Genomic DNA, 22198 nt, shown 5'->3' with positions numbered 1-22198 from the left:
TGGTGTGCGATAAAATTCAACAGAACGAAAGTTTGGAAATTTAATAAATTTTACAAATTTTCGTTTTGAAAGAGACCAATAATTGCATCTCGAGAAAGTAAAAATATAAGAAAATAACTGGAATCAGTACGAAAAAGAGATAAATATAAAAAGAGTAGGAGGAGGTATAATAAGCGTGGCGTGCAGTCAGGCTCCTTTCGTGAGTATCTTTTCGTTTTGTGAAAGTGTTTGGAATTAAAGAACGGCCGTGGCACCTCTGGGAGCCGTATTTAACTTTGCTTAACTAAGTTCTGGATCCGTTGACGCGACGCCCGGGGGACTCGGGATGACGACGACGTCGACGAAGATTTTGCGTTTTTTTCGACCTTCCGTCTTCTCCTTCTTTCGCGTCCTCGTCATTCATCAACGCTGCCATCTCTTTCTCTCTCTCTCTCTTTCTCTCTCTCTCTCTCTCTCTTTCTCTTTTTCTTTTTCTTTCGTTTTTCTTTCGGACGTCTTATCTCTATCTAGTACGGTTTTTCTTCATTTTTGCCGGTTTCGTCATTCTCCGCGCGCATCTGTCGTCTCGTTGTCCTTTTCATAGTAACGTTTCCGGATTCCATATTTCCTCTCTAGTTCGTCTTAAATTAAGTTATATTTCATATGATTGTCTTGACTAGCCATTTGTTTTCACATACATCTCCGTTTCTTTTGTTTTAAAAGTTTACGTATGAAATTTGTGGCACGTTGTTTATTATTTGTAGTTTAGGAAAACATGTTACTTATTCCTTTACTATTCTATGATCGAAAAACATGCTTTTCTTGTCAATGATTTAATGTCAAAATTCAATCTCCCTTTATATTACCTACTTGAATTTATCTTCATTGATAATATATCTTTTCTTTTTGAAAACAGAAATTTATTGTTTTTTAAGTTAGGAGAGGTCGTCAACGATCTAATTATGTTTCAGGATCGTCAACGACTCGTCAAGGGTACCGATGGAAAATGTCGCTCGTCGATCGTCTTAGGACGTGAGTGAGAAGTAGAGTATTAATATAAAGTACCAGTAAGCAGCTGATCCCGAAAAACTCAACAATTATTAGCAATACGGAGGATTCCAACAATATGTCTTATCTTGCTCTGGACTCTAACGCGTGGCAGGTAAGTTTTTATATTTGAGCACGATCATCTTTCTGAATTAGACAATAAATTTAATTCGAAGTACATTAAAAATTGTTATTGTTCTATATCGAGCTTTAATCGAATCGTCCGCAATATCTTCAATCGAACTATAATCGTTCCCTATTCGAGAGTATAGCCTCGAGTCTTTCGCATCGGACTATAACTTATTTCTTGGCTCAAGGATGGCAAGGTGAATCTCTTGGGTTAGCATTATTACACGGTTTTCACCGAGAAGATATTGAAGAACCGACGCCACACTAAACGTATTATCTCCCGTGAATACATCCAGAACATACAGATTCGCTTCTGTCGGATGTCGCATGAATATTTATACGATGAATATTGAGAATTACCACGACTCGTGAGAATTTCATTTTCCTTTGCACGTCAGTTGCAATTCATCCATTATGAGTATTCAAATATTTGACTTTATACGTTTCCGACATAGCGCGCAGAATTGACGATAGAGATGGCGTTTGATATCGACGGTCGAAGATCGTTTTATGAACGGTTACCAGGTACTGTTTGTGATTTTTTCACAAGATAAGATGAAAAAATATCAGAATTAACGAATTTTAATCATGTCACAGGAAATAGTAAATTATATTTATTATATAAGTTATGTGATTTACCTATATTATAGAAAGTGTTCATATATCTATAAGACAGCATCCGACGTTTCTATAAACCGTTTCTTTTTGAAACTTGTAAGAGCACTCGGGGCAAAACGCGCGATACCGTTAGACACAGAAATGTTTTAACTAAGAATTTTCTCTCTTTTTTGCAAATATAGATATCTATCTGCGTGTCCTTATTCGATTTAACGTAAAGACGAAAGCGATAAAAGCGAGCCTTCGATACGTTTTATCAAACTATTTTTCCTTTTTATGAGGATCATCACTTTAACTATCTTCTTCCGCGATCGAAGGACGAACGAGGAGACTTCTCCGCCTTCATAAGACGAGCGACCAACCGCTTGTCCGATACGGATCAGCCTTCTCTCCTCCCATCTCCCTCTTTTTCTTCTTTTTTTAGCTAATACGCCGCAGCAAGGTTGCAGTCATTATCGGGGTAAATTAGTGACGGTCAATCCGCGTTCCAGCGTTCCGCATGCGAGATACGAAGGAACGAGTTTATGTGATTACGCGTGCGTAACATTGAAAAAGAGCCGACGGAAGGTTAGGTAATCCACGCACGCGATCACGAATGCTCACTGGCGTTCTATTGGCTTACCTATGTCTTTGTTCTTATTTACATAGTTAAGAGATAATGTTACTTCGGGTATCTTGAAGTACAAGCAACGTTTTATCAACTTTCTGTAATCGAGATGGGTAAGAATCCATAATGCTTATTGATTAATAGCTATTGAATTTTTAAACCTTTTGTTTAAATAAATTTGTCAAAATATATTCGCTGTCGAAGACGAAGATACGTTTTCTCGAGGTAAACGACGACAAGAGAAATACTAGAAAGCAATTTCTCCACGTACCGTTCGATCAATTACGTCGTCTCAATGCGTAGCGAAGCGAATAGGAAAAACATTCCTCCATCAGCGGAACAAATTAACCGTGAGTTTCATGGAGGGTCCGTTATTTGTTGGAGAAACTACTTTCTCGTGGTTGGTAAAAAAAGAGAAGAAAAAAAAAGGAAAGAAAAGTTAAAATGGGGCAAGTAATTGACGGAAGCGTTCGACACAGTATGCCATAGTATCGAGATTCTACTCTCCCCCATTTTTGGTGGTGCTTAGTCCCGGAAATCACATAGACACGACAGGAAATGTAAGAGATCGACCACGACAACGGAGAGCGGAAACGAGTTTAGGTAGGCTCCTATTGGATTATGTCTGTTATCGAGTTCTCTAGTTTTACCTACGCGCAGTTATATGCTGCGAAAGGAGTACGTTAATGGTCTTTACATCGCAGTGCTCTCGCACGAGCAAGTTCGCCACGACGGATACTGATTTAATTTAACTCGCTTCGTGACCACATTGTCTTTAGCAAGTGCAACACATGTCAGAGATTTTTCTCGACTTGCGTACTACGATCACGATGATATCGTTTTATTATTTTTAGATCTGTTCTCATAAAAGTACCTACTTTATTTTCATATTCATCGAAACGTCTGACCAATGTCCAACTCTGCAATCTTTATCTTTCTTCTCTTTCGATTCAGTGTTTTTGATTCATCAACAATTCACAGCGAATATTTTCATATTATTCTACATCGTTTTTGTATTCATTCCGATGAGAGAAAGATACCGGCCACAAAACTATAGCTTTAGCTGCGTGAAATCGAGTAGGATGAAGAGGGAACATGAAATGGAAAGGGAGGAAACGATCGGTGGGTGAGGAGGAAAAAGCAAGTATTTGCACATTTTTCAATAAAGTATGATCTAGTCGCGTGGCAAAGCCGAGTGGCAGGCCGTGTCTTCTTGTTGAAATAACAAGGGTCCGAGTATGCTCGAGAATTAATACTTTGCTTCCACGTGCCCAGGATTCGACGAGATCCTCTTCGTGTCACCGCGAATATACAGAGTGACGAGAAAAACATAAGGGCCAGGGGATGTACGAAAAACGGGTTGGCTATATTTCATCGCTTGTGCGGGCGCGTGTACCCACACTTGACGCCGCTTATGTATCCATCGTTTATTTGTTTTGTTCGAGATGCTCTCAACTTTCTCTTTCTCTTTCTCTCTCCCTCCCTCTCATTTAGTCTTATATATCGAAGACATCTTTAAATGTATAATCTGATTGGCGTCCCGATAAGCTTCGAATTTCGAGTGTCTCTATAAAAATTTAATTTGTTTCGATCAGCAATGCGTTTTAAACGAAAGAGACTACAAATTTAATTAATTTTATTTTTTCTGAAAGTAGTTCTTTCTATCATAGAATACAAGGAAGTATAATTTTTTCGTAAGTTTATCGAACGTATGCAAGTTCGATTTTGCATGGACACTTTCTTTCTTCATATAAAAAACGTACTCGTTTTTATGTATACAATTTTCATCCTCGAGCGATAATAAATTTTCTATAAATACGTAGACCAAGAGAATTTATTTTACACTTGTCATTAAACGATACTCACAACGAGATCGTTCGAACAAATGAAAGATTCACATTCATTATTAAATACTTTTTCTTTTTTTAATTCAGTTGAATTCGTACTAATTTCGCAACGCAAATAATCGCAGAGTTAACAAAATCACGTATACAAACGCAGGTTAAATGGAAAGTACTTGCCATTTTTTGTTGAGGTGATTAGTGAAATTCGAGGGAAAATATTTGCAAGGTTATAACTTTCTCGTCTCTTATTTTCGATAGAATGTTCTCGCCAATTGTGTCATCATCATTTTACAATGTGCTTAATGCGTGATTCACTGTTTTGCATGGGCAGGAACAGTTGGTGGCTACATCAAAAAGCCCTGGTGTACTTCAAAGTCGCGGACTTGATCTCTCCGTTCGATCGAGAGCGACGGATTCGTTTGCGCAGCGTAAGAGTAATGGGGAGGAAGAAGAAAGAAGAAAGAGAGAGAGAGAGAGAGAGAGAGAGAGAGAGAGAGAGAGAAATGAAAAAGAGAGGAAGGGTGAACGAAAAATAAATGATACCCGAATTAGCGTAATCGCGTGATGGTTTGCAAGGGAGATGTTACGATTACTAAGCCACGCCAAGAGGAGTACGTGAAGCAATAAGTAACGAAAGGAGAAGGAGAAAAGAGGGTAAGCAAAGGGTAGTAGTCGTCGCATCGCCAGGGACGACAAATTGCATTTCAATTTCATTTTGGTCGGAAATGTTCGTGAGCCGGGATCAAGGAGTCTTCGAAGTGTTGCAAACTCGGGACATTTCAAGCGTGTAATCGAACTTTTGGTCTTTTTGTTTCTTTCGAACTTTTGTTTCAAATACATATACCTAATACCTTTATGCATAGAGAATTGTTTTTTTGTTTGTAAACAATTGACGTAACATTTTTTTTTTAATTTATCATATTACTAATGCTCACGTATTATATTTATTCTAAAAGATTATATTATATTTACATATACTACATATACAGAGTATCCCAACGAAACTGTCTACCAGAATTATTATGAAATTTAATGAATTTTTTGAAAAACATTGAGATAGATCAATTTTATTTTCGAAAAAGACAGATTCTTGTCATAAATTCATCAACATCGGATTAAGTTATTCCCTGAAGTTGGTGACAGCATTTTAAATGATAACCATCTTAAATGGCATATTATTATTATTAAAGGTTTCTTAATTCTTTTTACAATGATGCTATTTTTTTTTAATTTGAGTTAATAGTTTACGAGAAAATATACGTTTCGAAGTTTCAGGTACAATAAAATTCAATTTTGAGAATTACATTTATTCATTATTCATTTATTCATCATAGAAATCGTCGAAAATAACAAGAATATGGTAGAATAAGTGTTTTTTCACAAATATGGAGCTTCTTTACATTATACAGCTTTTAAATCAGCATTTGCCCTATTATTGAATTGGTAGAAAAGATTTTATAGAGTGATCATCCAGGTTGCTTCATCTCACACTCTTGGATGTTTTTCTATAGAGATATTTAAAATCCATAATATATGTCATCCAATCGGATAATTTCGGCAACGCATAGTCGAAAAAAGCTGTCAGATTATTGCAAATGTATTGCAGAATTTTCGACGTAACATTGAGCAAAGACTTTACTACTTCATGAAAATCAACGGTACACATTTTGAAGATTTAATAAAATAAAAGTTTTTTTCCAAACTAAATTTGCATTTTATTGTACCTGAAGTCACGAAATGCATTTTTTGGAAACTATTAACTGAAATTAAAAAAAATTATAAAATAGCACCATTGTAAAGAGAATTAAAAGACCATTAATAATGATATGTCATTTCATTCCTGTTGTCATTCAAGATTTTTTAGGAGGGTTGTTATCTCTCTTTAGGGGGTTCCTAAACTGAGTAAATTTAAGACAAGTATCTGTTCTTTTTGAAAAGAATGTTGACCTATCTCACCATTTTTCGGAAAAATCGTTAGGTGTCATAGTAATTCCGATCGACATTTTTCATTTAGACTCTGTATATATTAGAATTTTTTTAAACTAACTGAAGCAAATTGATAATGATATTATATAATACCTATGTAAATTAGGAAAAAATTAATGCCTATTACAAAAAATTAGTAAATGAGATAAAAAGACGAACTTCGCGCTTTTGAAAACTGTGATTCCAGACTCGCGTGACTGGTGGTCCTTTCCTTGCGTAAAGTCGACGCGCGTGTTTGAGTAATTTGTGATATTCAGATTGGTTACATCGTGAATGTGCAAGTGGTGGTTACGAGAAAGGCTTTAAATAAAGTATAGATCGTTGATGTTTGGCCGAGGACGAGGATAGCAAGTCTTTTACGATACACTCTGAAAACGTTGGTTAACCCAATGACAATGAGCGAAGAGAGGGAGTACGAGCAAGTTCTATTGTCACGCCCCGTCGGATACAAAGGGTGCCGAGTACTTTGTCCATACGAGCCTAGGTACCAACCGTATCAAGCGACACATTCTTGCATAATGTAGAAGATAAATTTGAGTGGTAGTACGATCATGTTATCATTCTCGATACTTTAGTTGCATTCACACTTCAACCATTATTTTTTGACCAGAGAAATCATTTCTCTTCTCATAATTAATCCTAATTATTAAAGAAACAATTGATTCTTTCATTAAATCGAGGCAATTAAATAGGCAAGATATGATTATTTGAAATGATATTAATTTTTTATCAGAATGACTATAAGGGAATTGTAAAAATTCGAAGATATCGATAAATCTTTATGATATCTCTTCGTTCCAGTATTTGCAATGAAAAACTTCTGTGATAAAAATGAAAAACTTCTGTAATAATAAATAGACCATTTTCATTTGGCACGGCCGTCAAACGAGATGCTCTATGATCAGTCAAGCAACGTTTTGTTTGTCTTTAACCCGTTCTGTTTCCAGTAATTAAGACTGGAGCATAAAAAAGGAGAAGGATAGCATGGCAATGGAGGCAACATAGAAGGAAGAAAAGAAGGAGGAGAATAAGGAGGGATGCAAACGGGTGGGATGGAGAAACGTTAGGGGGTGGGCTAGAAGAAGGGTAAGGGGTTGGATTATACGATGACACGCTCCTTTGTTCTGCCCTTTTGCGGAAGACATCGTAGCGAGTAGCATTTGCGAGCACAAAGAGAAATAATGACTAGTCCAGTGTTCAACTAATATTTGCCTCATACTTTTTCAGGAGATTTTTTTCCCGGAGAATGTTTCCTTTTGTTAGTGAGAGAGCCAACGCAGACACGACGTTGACGACGATGGCCCGGTTCGGTTTGTCAGGAAAGTGCTTCGTCGCTGTTTCATGCTGCTTGCCGCTTCGCAACTCCTTCGACTCGGCTCTCTCTCTCTCTCTCTCTCTTTCTCTCTATTTCTTTTTCTTTCTTTTTCTCTTTGAAAGGCCAAGTCTAAAATTGCTGCCGTTGTTTTCTCATGTGTGTACTGACTCGAATAAAGGAACAAGCCATTTTGCGACCATGCACTTCATGTCTGCACTGTCGCTTTTCATTTGCTTAAACCATCTTCTTTGTTCTCTTCGAAGTTTGTCTTTTCTGTTTTCGCCTAATAGTTGGAAAACAGAAAAACGGTCAGGTTTGAAGATTGCAAAACTTCGTAGACGGTTTCCCTTCTACGAGAAAAATTCGTGAACCGTGCGTGGTAGAAAATAGGAGGGTGGTCATCGAGTTTACCCTATCTAACTTGATGCTCCGGTTTTTTAAAGAGTGGTAGTGCCCAAGCTCGATTGCCATGGTTGTGGTGGTGGTAGTTGATCGTAACAGGGACGATGGTGATGGTGAAATCGAGTTAGTTAAATTAACCATGAAATAGACTACCTCCGCCCTAGTGTCTGTCTATCTTATCCGTCGCTAGTGTCGTTCGCATCGTTCCGTGACCGCTAACCAAAGCTAACTAGTCCCGTAGGGCCGTTTAGTTTGCTCGTTCGTAGGGTGAAGGGTAAGGAAACATTACAAAAAAAAAAAATAAATAAAAAACAAAAATACGAATTACTTATTTCTGTTTGAAAATGTTATACTTTAATTTCATTGTTTAATTATAACATAAAAATGATATTAATTAATATATAAATATAGTGTATATAATAGCAGAATTTCAACAATACGTAAAATTGTTAGAAAGCAAAGAAAGTAGAATTTCTACACGTTTCTATGAGCGCTATGAGCCTCTCCTGCCCGTGATTCATGGGTACGATGATCCCATTGACAAATAAGAAGGACGTAGGCCAGCCTTTTTCTCATTAGCGGCACTTTGAACTAAACCGCCCACGTTATGACAAACTAGATTAATTTTCTGTCCAAAAGGTACCGCCCTTCTCGATCGTTTATTATGAAATTTCAACTGTCAGAGACTGCTTTATCGTGTTCCCGTGCTCTCTGTTACCCGAAGATTGCCATTTTATTCGACCGCCGTAAAAAACTAAGCTGCATAATCAGCGAACATAATCTCATTTACGAATTTTTTTATCGCACTTTCGACGTCCCGTTGAAATTAACTCGCGCGATCCTGTGCATTTCTCTTTCGAGTTTTTCTTTTGTTAGAGAGAAAAAAGATCTGACGATCTGAGCCATTATCGCTGCCGTAAATTCACATGTGTCAAAATAAATTAATAAAGTTTCAACTGCTCGAAAGTATTCGTAGTATGGAACTTCGTTCTGAAAGTTGCTCAAAAAATTATTTACTTCGAGACATTTGCTTAATATGAAAAGACGGATTTCTATATTAATGTTACGTTGAAAGTCACCTGGCACAAATAGATCGCGTTTTTATAGTAAAAATCGAGATCGGGTTAAAAATATTCAAAGATGGGAGCGTTGGCCGTAGAGGAGTTTATAACTCACGTCAGGCAGGTAATTAGCCGCTTTTGCCCAACTGTAATGGACCCGCTAAGGCACTAAGCGAGACCCTTAACTTATTTAAATGAACTGGTAACCCATGTCCATGTCCAACGCGAGCCAGACGCGAGGCAATATAGAAAAACCATTTATAAGGGCACTATTCCGGATGCCTAAACAACCTTCTCTCTTCGTTTTGTTATACTTTGGACTCTGCACGACCGTCAGGCGAACTATTTTTTCGTACCAACGCGCGGATACAGATGAGTCTAAGCTGAGCTGCTTGTTTTCATTGCTCCTTGAAATTTTTTATGACTTTAAGATGAGATAAGCAATAGCGTCGAGATTTATCTGATAAATAGTGACACTTCAAAGCAGTGATACAACGTACAACGCCTACTATTTTTTTTTGTTTTCCTTCTTTCATTCTTTAATAATCTTAATGATTAAGTTTCTTTTTATTTATTTATTTTTTATTTAATCATTTTTTATTTATTCATTCTTTCCGACAACTTCAGCGTAAATTCGTGGTCGCGAATTGTCTGTAATAATACCGGTTTTAAATCCGTGAATCATATTGATTTGATTTCGATGGAATTTAGGGACGCGTCTGGAGAGCGAATATTGATTTTATGCCCGGCTGTAAAAGTGTGATTTGAATTTTGATTGCGGCCTGGAAGAGATCGCGTAACAGGATAGTGCACGCTTTGCCAGACGCACAAGGGTTCTTCAAGCGATGCTTACTCGACTGGAAAATCGAAGGAATATATGTTTTAAAGTGCCGAAACGGGAGAGACCTCCTGACCGATTATGAATCGAAGAAAAAATAGATTCAATGAGAAGATTAATTTTTTTATTTGTTATTTCTGAACTTTCTCAAATTTTTCTCACATTTTTCTGCCTACAGCTGTACTTTTTTTGGAACAGAAGGAAAAAGAAGAAAAAGTTACGAAATCATGGGCGTGCACATAGACGAATCGTTCTAGCTCGATTAGAATCTTAAAAGGAGCATAATTCGATAATGATATGAGGGCAGTCGAGATTTCATCGTAGAAGCATGCTAATGCCGCTTTTGTCGTAAGCTCCAGATGACTATAATTTGCGAACACTTAAAAATAGGTATTAAAATATTATCATAGATCGTTTCCACGTAATATTCTAACACAAAAGTCCGTTTGCTTTTGTCAGCTCGCACTTTGCAATAATATTCTGCATTCAGTGTTCCACTTTTGAGAATTCATGTTTTTTCTTACTATTATTTTCTATTAAATAATATACGAAAGAAAAAAGATTTATAATCTATCAATACAAATTAATAAAAAAGGCACATATACCGAATTATCACGAATTGATGATTAGAGATGTAATTAAGCGTGGGTTGTTATATTGTCGGGAATAAGATTATGTTAGTGTACGGAACTTAAACAAATAAATAGATGGTTGATAGGGAAAAAAAGAAGGGGAAAGATAGAGATAGTCTATTTCCGTGCATAAGTACATCGACGCATCAATGCAATATCGTTAAACAAACGAACGACTGATGGATGAAGCGGTCATTAATGTGGATATTCGCTAGTCGCCGTACGCATCCTCTTCTCTATTTCTTGCTTTATTTTTTGAGAAAGGTCCACCAAGAACACCTATTTCTCTCTCTCTCTTTCTCTCTCTCTCTCTCTCTCTTTCTTTCCTTCTTTCGCTCTCTTAACATCTCGTGGCTCCAATTAGTTCTGAACGTCGGTCCGTCCGTCTATCCGTCCTCTACGTTCGTGTCCGTCTGTCCGTTGCTGCTTCGTTCCTTCGTTCGTCGAGCCGTCCACACGATACTATTTGCACCGTTCTTTCGTTCGTTCGTTGCCTCGGCTCGTTCGTATCCCTCAGCTTCATTAAGAAACGGTAATGCGTTTTGTTTCTCTTCTACATGGGCTCTCCCTCTTTTCAAACGTAGGGGGAGAGAACGAACCAGAGACTCTTTTAATAATCCCGCAGCACGTTCAGAGATTTATTATTTTCGGACTACGTTGCCCGGATAAGTCCATATGGCTGACGCTCTTTTCTCTCTCTCTCTCTCTCTCTCTTTCTCTCTTTCTCTCTTTTTCTCTCTTCTCTTCCACGACTCAACGAAGATCTCTTCCTTTTTCTACTTCCTCCAACTTCTAACGTCGTCTCCTTCGAGCTTCCACTCGTTCCGCAAACTTCTGTACAGGGTGACCTAATAAAGTACAAAACTCGAATGTGTAACATCCACTAAAGTTCCGAACATTCCCGGAGGTGTATTCTTCATCTCGTTCAAAAAAAGATTTATTGACGTTCAAGATAGAAAGCGACAGAAAAAACTGAGTGAGTTTTAATGTGTTTTACAATTTATCTCGAACATAATGACATAATAGAATATACGAACTTCTGAATGAAAAAGCCCAGAACGTTATCAAAATTATCTGATGCGCTTTTAAATATATAAGTCTAAAAGAATTAAATTTCTCTTTGCTACGATTCGTGCGTTTGTTATAACAGAAAATGGAAATAGTGGTAACTCCATCGACGGATCGTCGTTGGTCTAGCAGTGCCGGTGGTTTCGATCAGGGAGAAAAGAGAGATAGCATCCTTTCTTTCCCTCTCTCTCTCTTCTCTCGTTTGGTTATAATTCTTAGTGGGACGTGTAGCTATAAGCATATTCCAATCCTTTGATTTAACGAGGTATGGTGTCGGTTATACTATAAATGTTACATCGGGCCCCTATAAACCAAACGGGCGAGTCGGTAAATTAGGAACCGAAAGCTCTCGCAGGAAGCCCCCTAAAAATACAATTAACGAGTCGTTTAACGGATATACCTGTGTAGCGCACTATTTCGTAGGATGGCATCTGTGCAAAACAAAATAAGAAGTATTCGCGAGATGGGCGAATACTTTCTGTTGACTGTTAGTTGCATTCTCGTGAAAAGCGAGAATTCATTTATTAGGCATGAATTTCTATCGGTTTCTTAACGATATTTCTATATAGATAAGTATATAATCCAGTGTTGTCGGAAGACCAATTTTAATTCGATTTCGTTCGATGAGCATCTCTGACGACGAAGAAAATGTAACGCACCGAAAACATCACGTGACTTATCGAGAGTTATTTATCAGAATTTTTGAGCATCGAGTTTACAGTAAAAGCGTTTGATATACGAAAAGATGTGACAGTGTATGTGTGTGTATATATATGTGTAAATGCGGCTGTATGTGTATTGATGCTCTTACGCGGGCATCGATATAACACGGTCATGCGTCAATGTTCAAGGTACTGCTACATCGGTGCCTTTTCACCGAGAAAAACATTTATTAAAACAGCTATAAAATATTGTTGTATAGCAACCTGTGGTGATATATAACCGACCCAGCGATACTTACCACGTTGGTAACGGGGATTTATTGTCGCTTGATGGAACGTAAAGTTGTGTATCTCCTATATATTTTTTCGTGAACGCGTTTTATTATTGGAAATGTCCTGGAATCATTAAGAAGGAAATCATATTGATGATAATGTAATATCTATTTTTCTTATTTCTACGTGTAAGCCGATGCAGACAGAGTAGAATTTCTTGAGCCACGATTGTTTTTCCAACGCACGACATCGAGACCTTTCTAATAAATTATATCTCACTCTGCTTAATATTGTGTCTACAGTGCAGGTAGTTGATACGATAATCCATGATAAATCATCTGGTGAATCTTTAGCTTAATGAGTTTTTAGTGGCGAATTTCAGCAACGTGATTCATTTCGTTTTTTAATTAATTCATTAACGCCCTGCGTATCGTACCTTTCCATTTTATACGCTACTACGGTCAAACCAGTTACTGATATTCGCCTTACTTATGTTTCTATTTAGATATCTCCATAAAAAAATAATTCGAACAATACATCCTCTCAGAAGGAACATCCCACATCGGTTTCTTCGTCATTTTTGAATTAAAAAATCACGTTGAAAGATCGAACACAGGTATCGTTAGAATTTGTTTCAGCTTCGCTGTCATAGCAATCAATTATATAAAATAAACGTATTCACATTCTTGAACACGAAGTAGGCATCGTATGTATATATTTGTGATTAGAAAGCAACTCCATTGAGTGAGCACATTCGTCTTGCGTTTATAGGAAAAAAAGAGGGAGAGAGAGAGGGAGAGAGAGAGAGAGAGAGAGAGAGAGAGAGAGAGAGAGAGTAGTAGAAAATAAGAGAGAGAACGATAAAAAGGGGCAAAGGTGTCGGTGTTGAAGCCCTGCGGGATACGACCCCCGTGGCGAACACACGACTCCTGAAAGAGCCTCCGTTTGGGAATTGCGCTTCCTCCTTCACTGAAATCAACCTGTCGGCCATTAATTCGTGAAGGCTAGCGAAATTGATGAGGAACGGGTCATATTAAATAGATACGTACGTTCGCCATTCAATTCGCTTCTTGAAACTTAAGAAGAGTGAAAAATCTTAGAAGAAAAGCATGTCGTTCTATCAAAAATTCGTGTATTTTACATATATTTTGTTAGATACAAATTTTTATATAATAAATCTTTATAACATTGTATCTTCTGTAAACAATAAATAAATGTAAATTTTTATTCAGAAAGTTCGACTATGCGATTAAAGTACGAAGAAAAGGCGTGAACTCGACGAAACACGGATCTATTAAAATTCCAGGTTATGTTTGGCCGTGCGTTGGGCTGTATGCTGTGCTACGGTGCCGGCATTAGACCTGTAATTAACCGGTAGCTCTTTTACTCACGAGAGCGTAACTCCAACCATTTAACGGTTTGTTTTTATTGGCCGTTTATTGGTTATTTTTAAGGCCATGGAACCCTTCAGGCGAACGACGCCTTGAGCTCCTTTCTGTTCGAGAATATGTATCCGAAAATCGGAAGTAGAGCTTCGAAATCTTGGGTTAACGTGAATCATTCTCCCTAGTTACATTACTCGGCAATAATCATCGGTAGTATAAAGTCTCTTCGTTTGATCGGGCTGACCGATAATTAAGAGCAATGATTAAACGATGTACGAGCTCACGTAGCTCGAATTAAACCAATCCGACGTTGTTTGTCGTCGAGTTAGTGCGAAAATGCAATAGTTTTGCTCTTTGTTTAATTTTCGGCTTGAATTTAAACCGATGAGGAGAGGCGGATGTCGCATCAGCGCACCCATCGCTTCCCAGGATAAATGCAATTAAATGTATGTACGTGTTCTGGTGTGAGAGCGTTGAAATATAATAATGCATTTTATGACATAATGTAACAATTATTTTATTAATAACGCGGTACGAAGAGAAAAGGGAAATACGGCATTTCGCGAAAATTTGCAAATATTTTGAACGGTTTTGAAATACTATCGCATCGTTTCCTACATAGATACATCATTTACCTCCGTCTCAACTTCCGTCAATATTGAGATATCATTAATGAAATTCCTGAGAACATGTGCGTCATATCAAATGAAATGTAAAATGGGATCGTTTCGAAAAATACGACGCACTGGTTTCGTTATGACATTAACGCTTTTTAACTGGAATCTCCTCAAGCACTTACTTCTTCGCGTAATAAAAGTGGGGCTTACAGTATCATGATTTTAGCTTTGCACGTGCGCAAGGAGTATGTTTTGTTTGTTAAGCAGGCGAAGGGTGGCGTTGTTTATCGAAAGGTATTATTAAGCGCGCTTCACTACTCGTTCGAACTCGAGTGCAGCTTGTAGAATGCTCCTCGTTGAATCGAGAGTAGAAGTAGTCTCGATTACGTATCGTTTCTTTTTGCGAGTACGAGTGATTTTGATTAATTAATCGAGCAATTATTCAAATAACACGACGACACACGTCTAGTCTTTTTTATGTTTAGCATTTATATTACTGATCAGATCTTTTGTCTATTTATTTATTGACTTATTTTAATTGAACATAATTCTATTTCTTTATATTTTTATTTTATTCATATTTTACTATCTTATATTTTGTTATTTGTTATTACAACATACTTTTCATCTTTGCCATATTTTCTCACGGTAACTTTTCTCTGTTGGCAAATATCATTCTACCTTCACGAACACTAACTAGAATACTAAATCGAATACCGTCGTTAGAATCGCTTCATTTCCTTCGCTTTCGTTATTCGAGTCCCTTCGAGCGGTTCATCCGAGAATACTTTTAGTAGTCGCGTTCGGAGAAAATAAAAAGAGAAGGAAAAGAACAAGGAGGAGCTGGATCAGCTGGAAGCGTTAAAATCGGACTTTTAAAGAGCGAAAAGTATATCGCACGAGCGCCAACCGCATCGATGCACTATAGCTTTCGGGGTTTAAGATTATACGCAATTAGCACTCTAACTACCGCCCAGCCCAAATTGGATTATTTTTTTCAGGGAACATTTCAATCAAGCCGTCAACGTCCCCCTGAGCGATATCGAAAGATTCGACCCTGCAATTACTTTGCTAATTAAATCAAGATCGCCTCTGAGCCAGCTGTCCTGTCGTCTACATAGGCGATGTGTATCGAGAAGCTTGTTTACGAGCTCAAAAAAGGGACATCTAACTAGCTGATAATTCGCGTTTCACTTTCGTGAAAGTCAGACAACGTTCATCTCTCTTATTCTTCGAATATCCTTTCGAAATTCTTTTCGAAGGAGTTATTCAAACTTCCTAGCTCGGATGAACCGTTTTATTCGTCGTAAAAGCCATCGTTAATACTATTTTTTTATTTTCATAGGGAAAGAGTGTGTCCGACCTTCACCATATAAACATGCCGTTTGGTATCCCTGATTCTTGTTTTCCATATTGTACGCGAGGTCTATCTCAAGACGGTGGCTCATATTTCTCTCTTTTATGCAAACCAACCGATTTATGAAATGTATTCCGCCTTTTTCTAGGCTCTTCGTGTCCCTCATGAGCCACTCTATACTGTTGACGTGTCCCGATCCATTCGAGCTCGCTCACACGTCGGAGTGTGGAGAATTCCTTCTCCGAAGAAACCCAAAACTGATGGTTAATTATATTCGACCAGCAACTGAACTTGGTCTGGAAAGAGCACGAAGGGTCTTTTTTAGTTTGCGGCACGCGCTGCCACGTGGCATTGTTGCGGACCACGTGAAAAGGAAACGAGCAACCAGCGGCTCGTATTGAATCAGTGTGTTACCGATATGCATATACATTCTCCTCTCTTGTTCACTCTCTCTCTCTCTCTTTCTCTCTCTCTCTCTCTCTCTCTCTCTCTCTTTTGCTCTTTCTGTGTCCAACAGCACATATACATACACATATATAAACCATATAGTCGGTGTTATGTGCACAATCCTTTTATGGATGCAGAAGGCAACTATTATCGTCACCCAAGAGATTGAATAATAAAATTGTTACATCTCCATTTTATAGAGAAGCCTTTTCTCTCTCTCTTTCTCTCTCTCTCTCTCCCTCTCTCTCACTCCCTCTCTCTCTTTCCCTCTCTCTCTCCCTCTCTCTCTCTCCCTCTCTCTCTCCCTCTCCCTCTACTTTTGCCAAACGAACGAGTCCTTTTCGTTTGAAATATGAGCGCAGTTTCTTTGACCTGGATCCAACGTGCGAAACATTTCTACAAATGCAAAATGCAATCAAAACGCGTGGGATTTGGAACAGGTGCACGCATGCTGAGGACAATTAACATGAATTATGGTAAATGCTCGTGGTCCGTTCGCAAAAGGATTCACAGGAGCGTATGTCACGTGAGTGTATGTACGAAGGCACTAGATTGCCTCACGGCACGAATATTTCGGTCTGTGTTTTTGCTCATGATCTGATGCCCGCAGGTGCAACTCTGCCGGCGAGATATTCGATCGACTCGTAAATTTCATTTCAACTTTGTATCTCTTGATAGCTGTTTCATTTTGGAGACATTTTCATGTACTTCTTTTGTTACTGATCATTGTTAATTCCTTGAAAGAAGTATTTTCTGATCGGTCATAGATATTTGTAATTTTCGAAATTGCTTAAAAGACAATATTACAGTGCTTAACATTTTGTATATAACGTTTAATTAATTGGTTCATTGTTGAAGGTTTAGATTATCATCGGAAAAACGATTCAATAAATACGCATACGTTAAATTACGAGAAATCAGTCACAAGACAAGAATAGTCGGAGTAATTTACTTTCTGAATAACGCATTTTCGAACTTGATTGGCTGCAGGTGTCAAGAGCAATCGCTTCGAGGAAATACTACTGTATCTCTTCCGATCTGATATACCAGCGCTGTCATTCTCTTAGTATTCATGCTACGACTTCTCCATAGCTGAAACGATAATTAAAGTTCATAGTCATTGCCCTTCAACCGTTGACATTGTTGCATAGCTCGACAGTTTCAAGAATATGGTTTGCGTTACACACGACACGAGAAGCAGGTGTTTCTTATTTCTTTTTTCTCTAAATAGCAATAAGATAGTAATAATCCGGAAAAAATTAAAGAAAATTGAAATTTGTATACAAATGAGTCGACGAAGACGTTGTATTATACAATTGCCAAACGCACGAACATTACGTCATGGAATCAATCATCCTATTATCTTAATCAAATCAACGTCATTTCCTAGCATAAAAAGAGACAGTTCGTATAACGAAAAATGAAACGTAAAAGCTGAATGAGGAAAAGACGAAGAATAACTCGTTTCCTCGTTTAAAATTCTAACGTTACGCTTGTCCGAACATAGGAAACGCAACGTAGTATGTGTCCTATGTGTGGTCGATAAATTTAATTTGAAATGGTACCGTAGAATACACTCTTTTTATTTCATCCTGCCAACCGCACGAAATAAACCAATATCAAAGCACGCGAAGAGCGAAGTTTCGTCAAACGAGGAATCAATGTTTCAAGCCTTTGAGGGACAGAACGTTTGACGGATGAGAAATCAGTCGGAACGTTCACCTGTCGAAGTTCCGGCATCGAATTGGCAAAATGCAGCTGACAAAATAATTAGTTTCCTGGATTCACTCTGACCGAAAGAGGATTCGTTTGACCAAATCGCGTGTCGCGGAATTATGAAACAAAATTGGAGCCGGTTTTAGACGAGAGAGAAATGGAATGGTCGTTCTCTCGAAGACGTTAGAGAAAATTATATCTCCCGTCATGATTTCGACCGGATTGCTCCAAACGGTTGATAATTTTTCTAAAATTTAACACGATGCATGTTAGTTTATGGAACAGTTTCTATCGACGAACAAAATAGAATCACACCGTAAGATACAATGATATGTATGGCATGCAATGACAATTCGTGCCGCGTTTTTAATGTCGTATCTTTCAAACTCTTGACATACTTCTGACAGCATATCCGATTTTAAAGATCCATGCTGTAACGTGCGCGTGCTAGGCCCGCAGGCGATTTAAAAATCGAAAGAACTTCTCTTTGTAAGCCAGTATATATGTATGTATATGGGATAAAAAAAATTTTAACTGATGATTCATTTTATATTGATAAGTCAAATATCGCTTTTATAATATACACAGTGCGAAGAATTCAATGTCAGACGATAAAGGTATAAAAATCCAACACAGACATTAATAAATATCGAAGTACAACTCATCCTTTTCCCTTATATGAAAGGTATTATGTATACATTCGAGAAATTCTCCGAATCTTATCAGGTCGATCACTTATGACCATAAAAAGATAGAAAATGCTGCTTACGTCGTTGACTCGAGGGTGGTTTCGAGCTTGGATACAGAGCTGATAGCTCCGGGCTGATAGATGTTGGCTAATTATGTGCCCGAGAAGTCCTGCCTTCGTTTGTTGGAGGAAAAGGAACCCTCACGAGTTCTTCTCGTTCGGTTTGGTTCTATCGTGGTCGACCACCCATTGACAATACAATTTCTTCGTGATCCAAGTAGACATTGTCATTGATTATTAACTTTCTTCGATCCGATTCGTAATAATGTTAATACAACAATTAATGCTACTTCCTTGCGTTCTCTTCTATCGTTAACTATGGGTTGTGTTTTTCTTATAATTTCACGCGATAATTTATTAATTTTTAAAAATTCCATAATCGTTTATCGGAATAGAATATAATATTAGTTATATAGTACAATGAATTTTACGAGTCTTCTATACAAATTTTAAACTTTAAAAGCTTCGATGAAGATGTACATATCTCTATTCGTTCGTTCGTTCGTTCGTTCGTTCGTTCGTTCGTTCGTTCGTTCGTTCGTTCGTTCGTTCGTTCGTTCGTTCGTTCGTTCGTTCGTTCGTTCGTTCGTTCGTTCGTTCGTTCGTTCGTTCGTTCGTTCGTTCGTTCGTTCGTTCGTTCGTTCGTTCGTTCGTTCGTTCGTTCGTTCGTTCGTTCGTTCGTTCGTTCGTTCGTTCGTTCGTTCGTTCGTTCGTTCGTTCGTTCGTTCGTTCGTTCGTTCGTTCGTTCGTTCGTTCGTTCGTTCGTTCGTTCGTTCGTTCGTTCGTTCGTTCGTTCGTTCGTTCGTTCGTTCGTTCGTTCGTTCGTTCGTTCGTTCGTTCGTTCGTTCGTTCGTTCGTTCGTTCGTTCGTTCGTTCGTTCGTTCGTTCGTTCGTTCGTTCGTTCGTTCGTTCGTTCGTTCGTTCGTTCGTTCGTTCGTTCGTTCGTTCGTTCGTTCGTTCGTTCGTTCGTTCGTTCGTTCGTTCGTTCGTTCGTTCGTTCGTTCGTTCGTTCGTTCGTTCGTTCGTTCGTTCGTTCGTTCGTTCGTTCGTTCGTTCGTTCGTTCGTTCGTTCGTTCGTTCGTTCGTTCGTTCGTTCGTTCGTTCGTTCGTTCGTTCGTTCGTTCGTTCGTTCGTTCGTTCGTTCGTTCGTTCGTTCGTTCGTTCGTTCGTTCGTTCGTTCGTTCGTTCGTTCGTTCGTTCGTTCGTTCGTTCGTTCGTTCGTTCGTTCGTTCGTTCGTTCGTTCGTTCGTTCGTTCGTTCGTTCGTTCGTTCGTTCGTTCGTTCGTTCGTTCGTTCGTTCGTTCGTTCGTTCGTTCGTTCGTTCGTTCGTTCGTTCGTTCGTTCGTTCGTTCGTTCGTTCGTTCGTTCGTTCGTTCGTTCGTTCGTTCGTTCGTTCGTTCGTTCGTTCGTTCGTTCGTTCGTTCGTTCGTTCGTTCGTTCGTTCGTTCGTTCGTTCGTTCGTTCGTTCGTTCGTTCGTTCGTTCGTTCGTTCGTTCGTTCGTTCGTTCGTTCGTTCGTTCGTTCGTTCGTTCGTTCGTTCGTTCGTTCGTTCGTTCGTTCGTTCGTTCGTTCGTTCGTTCGTTCGTTCGTTCGTTCGTTCGTTCGTTCGTTCGTTCGTTCGTTCGTTCGTTCGTTCGTTCGTTCGTTCGTTCGTTCGTTCGTTCGTTCGTTCGTTCGTTCGTTCGTTCGTTCGTTCGTTCGTTCGTTCGTTCGTTCGTTCGTTCGTTCGTTCGTTCGTTCGTTCGTTCGTTCGTTCGTTCGTTCGTTCGTTCGTTCGTTCGTTCGTTCGTTCGTTCGTTCGTTCGTTCGTTCGTTCGTTCGTTCGTTCGTTCGTTCGTTCGTTCGTTCGTTCGTTCGTTCGTTCGTTCGTTCGTTCGTTCGTTCGTTCGTTCGTTCGTTCGTTCGTTCGTTCGTTCGTTCGTTCGTTCGTTCGTTCGTTCGTTCGTTCGTTCGTTCGTTCGTTCGTTCGTTCGTTCGTTCGTTCGTTCGTTCGTTCGTTCGTTCGTTCGTTCGTTCGTTCGTTCGTTCGTTCGTTCGTTCGTTCGTTCGTTCGTTCGTTCGTTCGTTCGTTCGTTCGTTCGTTCGTTCGTTCGTTCGTTCTGGCCCTGTAATTGGGCCCAAACTCTTAGCTCCGCTCGACCGGCCAAAGATTATACACCCGCATGTCCCGAGGGCCCGGAGGCAAACGTTCTTGTGTGATATATTATGCTGCAGATACCTGTATCTGATTCAGGAGGTGAAGCCGGCGTAAACGGAGTAACTTTTTCGATCGCACACTTAAAAGTGTGTTTCACGCGATTTGTTGGATTCGTATGGATCCATCCTAGATCGATAGAAAAATAACGATGGTCTAACGCAAAGATTAGTTATACTTTAAATATAGAATTTTTTTCGTAAATTGTTTATACCCAAGCATTCAGAACTGAGTTCCGTTTTCTTTGTCCCTTTGGAGCACCAAAATTCAAGGATGAAGGTATTTCGTGCTGCGCGCAGCCGACTATCGGCAATCGAAAGTTGCTATCGCTTCGACTTCATCAAAAAGAGAGAAAGAGGGAAAAAAAAGATCGCAACACCGTCCCCACGCACGGTCGAACGTCCGCTAAGAGCGATTCGTGACTCCGACATCTGCGCGCACGGACCCCAATTACGTTCCTGGATCTTTTGTATTCGCGTTAACCCGACGCAATTATAAATTCCTTTGTTCTTGTATAAAGTATTCTCCTCGCATCGTGTCTCTCGAGAAGTATAAAGAAAGGCCACTGTCGGCACCTACCGTTTAACTCTGCGATGACACCCTTTGTGCATTATAAAACGCGCAAGTTCCCATAATTAATATGATCTCACTTTTTTCTATGTGAACGATATTTTTAACGAGACGAGAGTATATATCGTGGTGTCTTGAGCAGTTTCAATGGAGCTTTATCGAATGGTTATCGATGATTATACATACGTATGTATTATTCGCCATTTAAAAATGTAGATACTCTGTCTCTTCGTGTCTGACATATCGGCTTGTAAAATAGCCTTAAATTTGCATTCAGTCGATCAAAGAGTATATCTCTCGTGTTTATTTCCACTATAGAATACAAATGTACAGGGAGTTACATGGAAAGTTTGTTAGATATATTCGAACTATTTAATATAGCAATACTATGAATAGACTATACGATCTTACAACAGCAGTATTTTTGGAACGTAAATTCTCGCCTTAAATTTAATATCATTTTACAAGAAGTAAAGATCATATCAAAGGATTTCTTATATTTTTAGTCAAATCATTAAATCAATATAAGGGTTCATTCAATGCATTTTGGTTACAAGTATCCAAAAAATAGCTGAGCGTGTGGAAACAAGCACATTTCTAGATATCAGTCCATTCGGTAAACGTTCTCCATTGTCTTGCATGACCCTGTCATTAGGAGCACGGGTTCATGAAAAAAGCGGTATACGTATCTGGCTGGAAGGTG

The 22198-nt window shown here is 38.7% G+C and overlaps 1 protein-coding gene across 1 annotated transcript in view; it reads left to right on the top strand.

The window, feature by feature from the left end:
• The first annotated feature begins 967 nt into the window (after positions 1-967).
• Positions 968-22198, top strand: part of TfAP-2 (transcription factor AP-2) — a 134420-nt gene continuing 113189 nt past the window's right edge. Inside the window, exon 1 of the mRNA XM_085658859.1 lies at positions 968-1141. Within this exon, the coding sequence (XP_085514985.1) occupies positions 1106-1141 (36 nt within the window). The 5' untranslated portion in view covers positions 968-1105. The remainder of the gene's footprint in view (positions 1142-22198) is intronic.

Source organism: Vespa mandarinia, chromosome 1 (genome assembly GCF_050613455.1).
Source record: "Vespa mandarinia isolate Hongniang chromosome 1, ASM5061345v1, whole genome shotgun sequence".
Classification (NCBI taxonomy): domain Eukaryota; kingdom Metazoa; phylum Arthropoda; class Insecta; order Hymenoptera; family Vespidae; genus Vespa; species Vespa mandarinia.
Note: the sequence above shows the minus strand (reverse complement) of the source record. Positions and strands in the feature narration are given on the sequence as shown.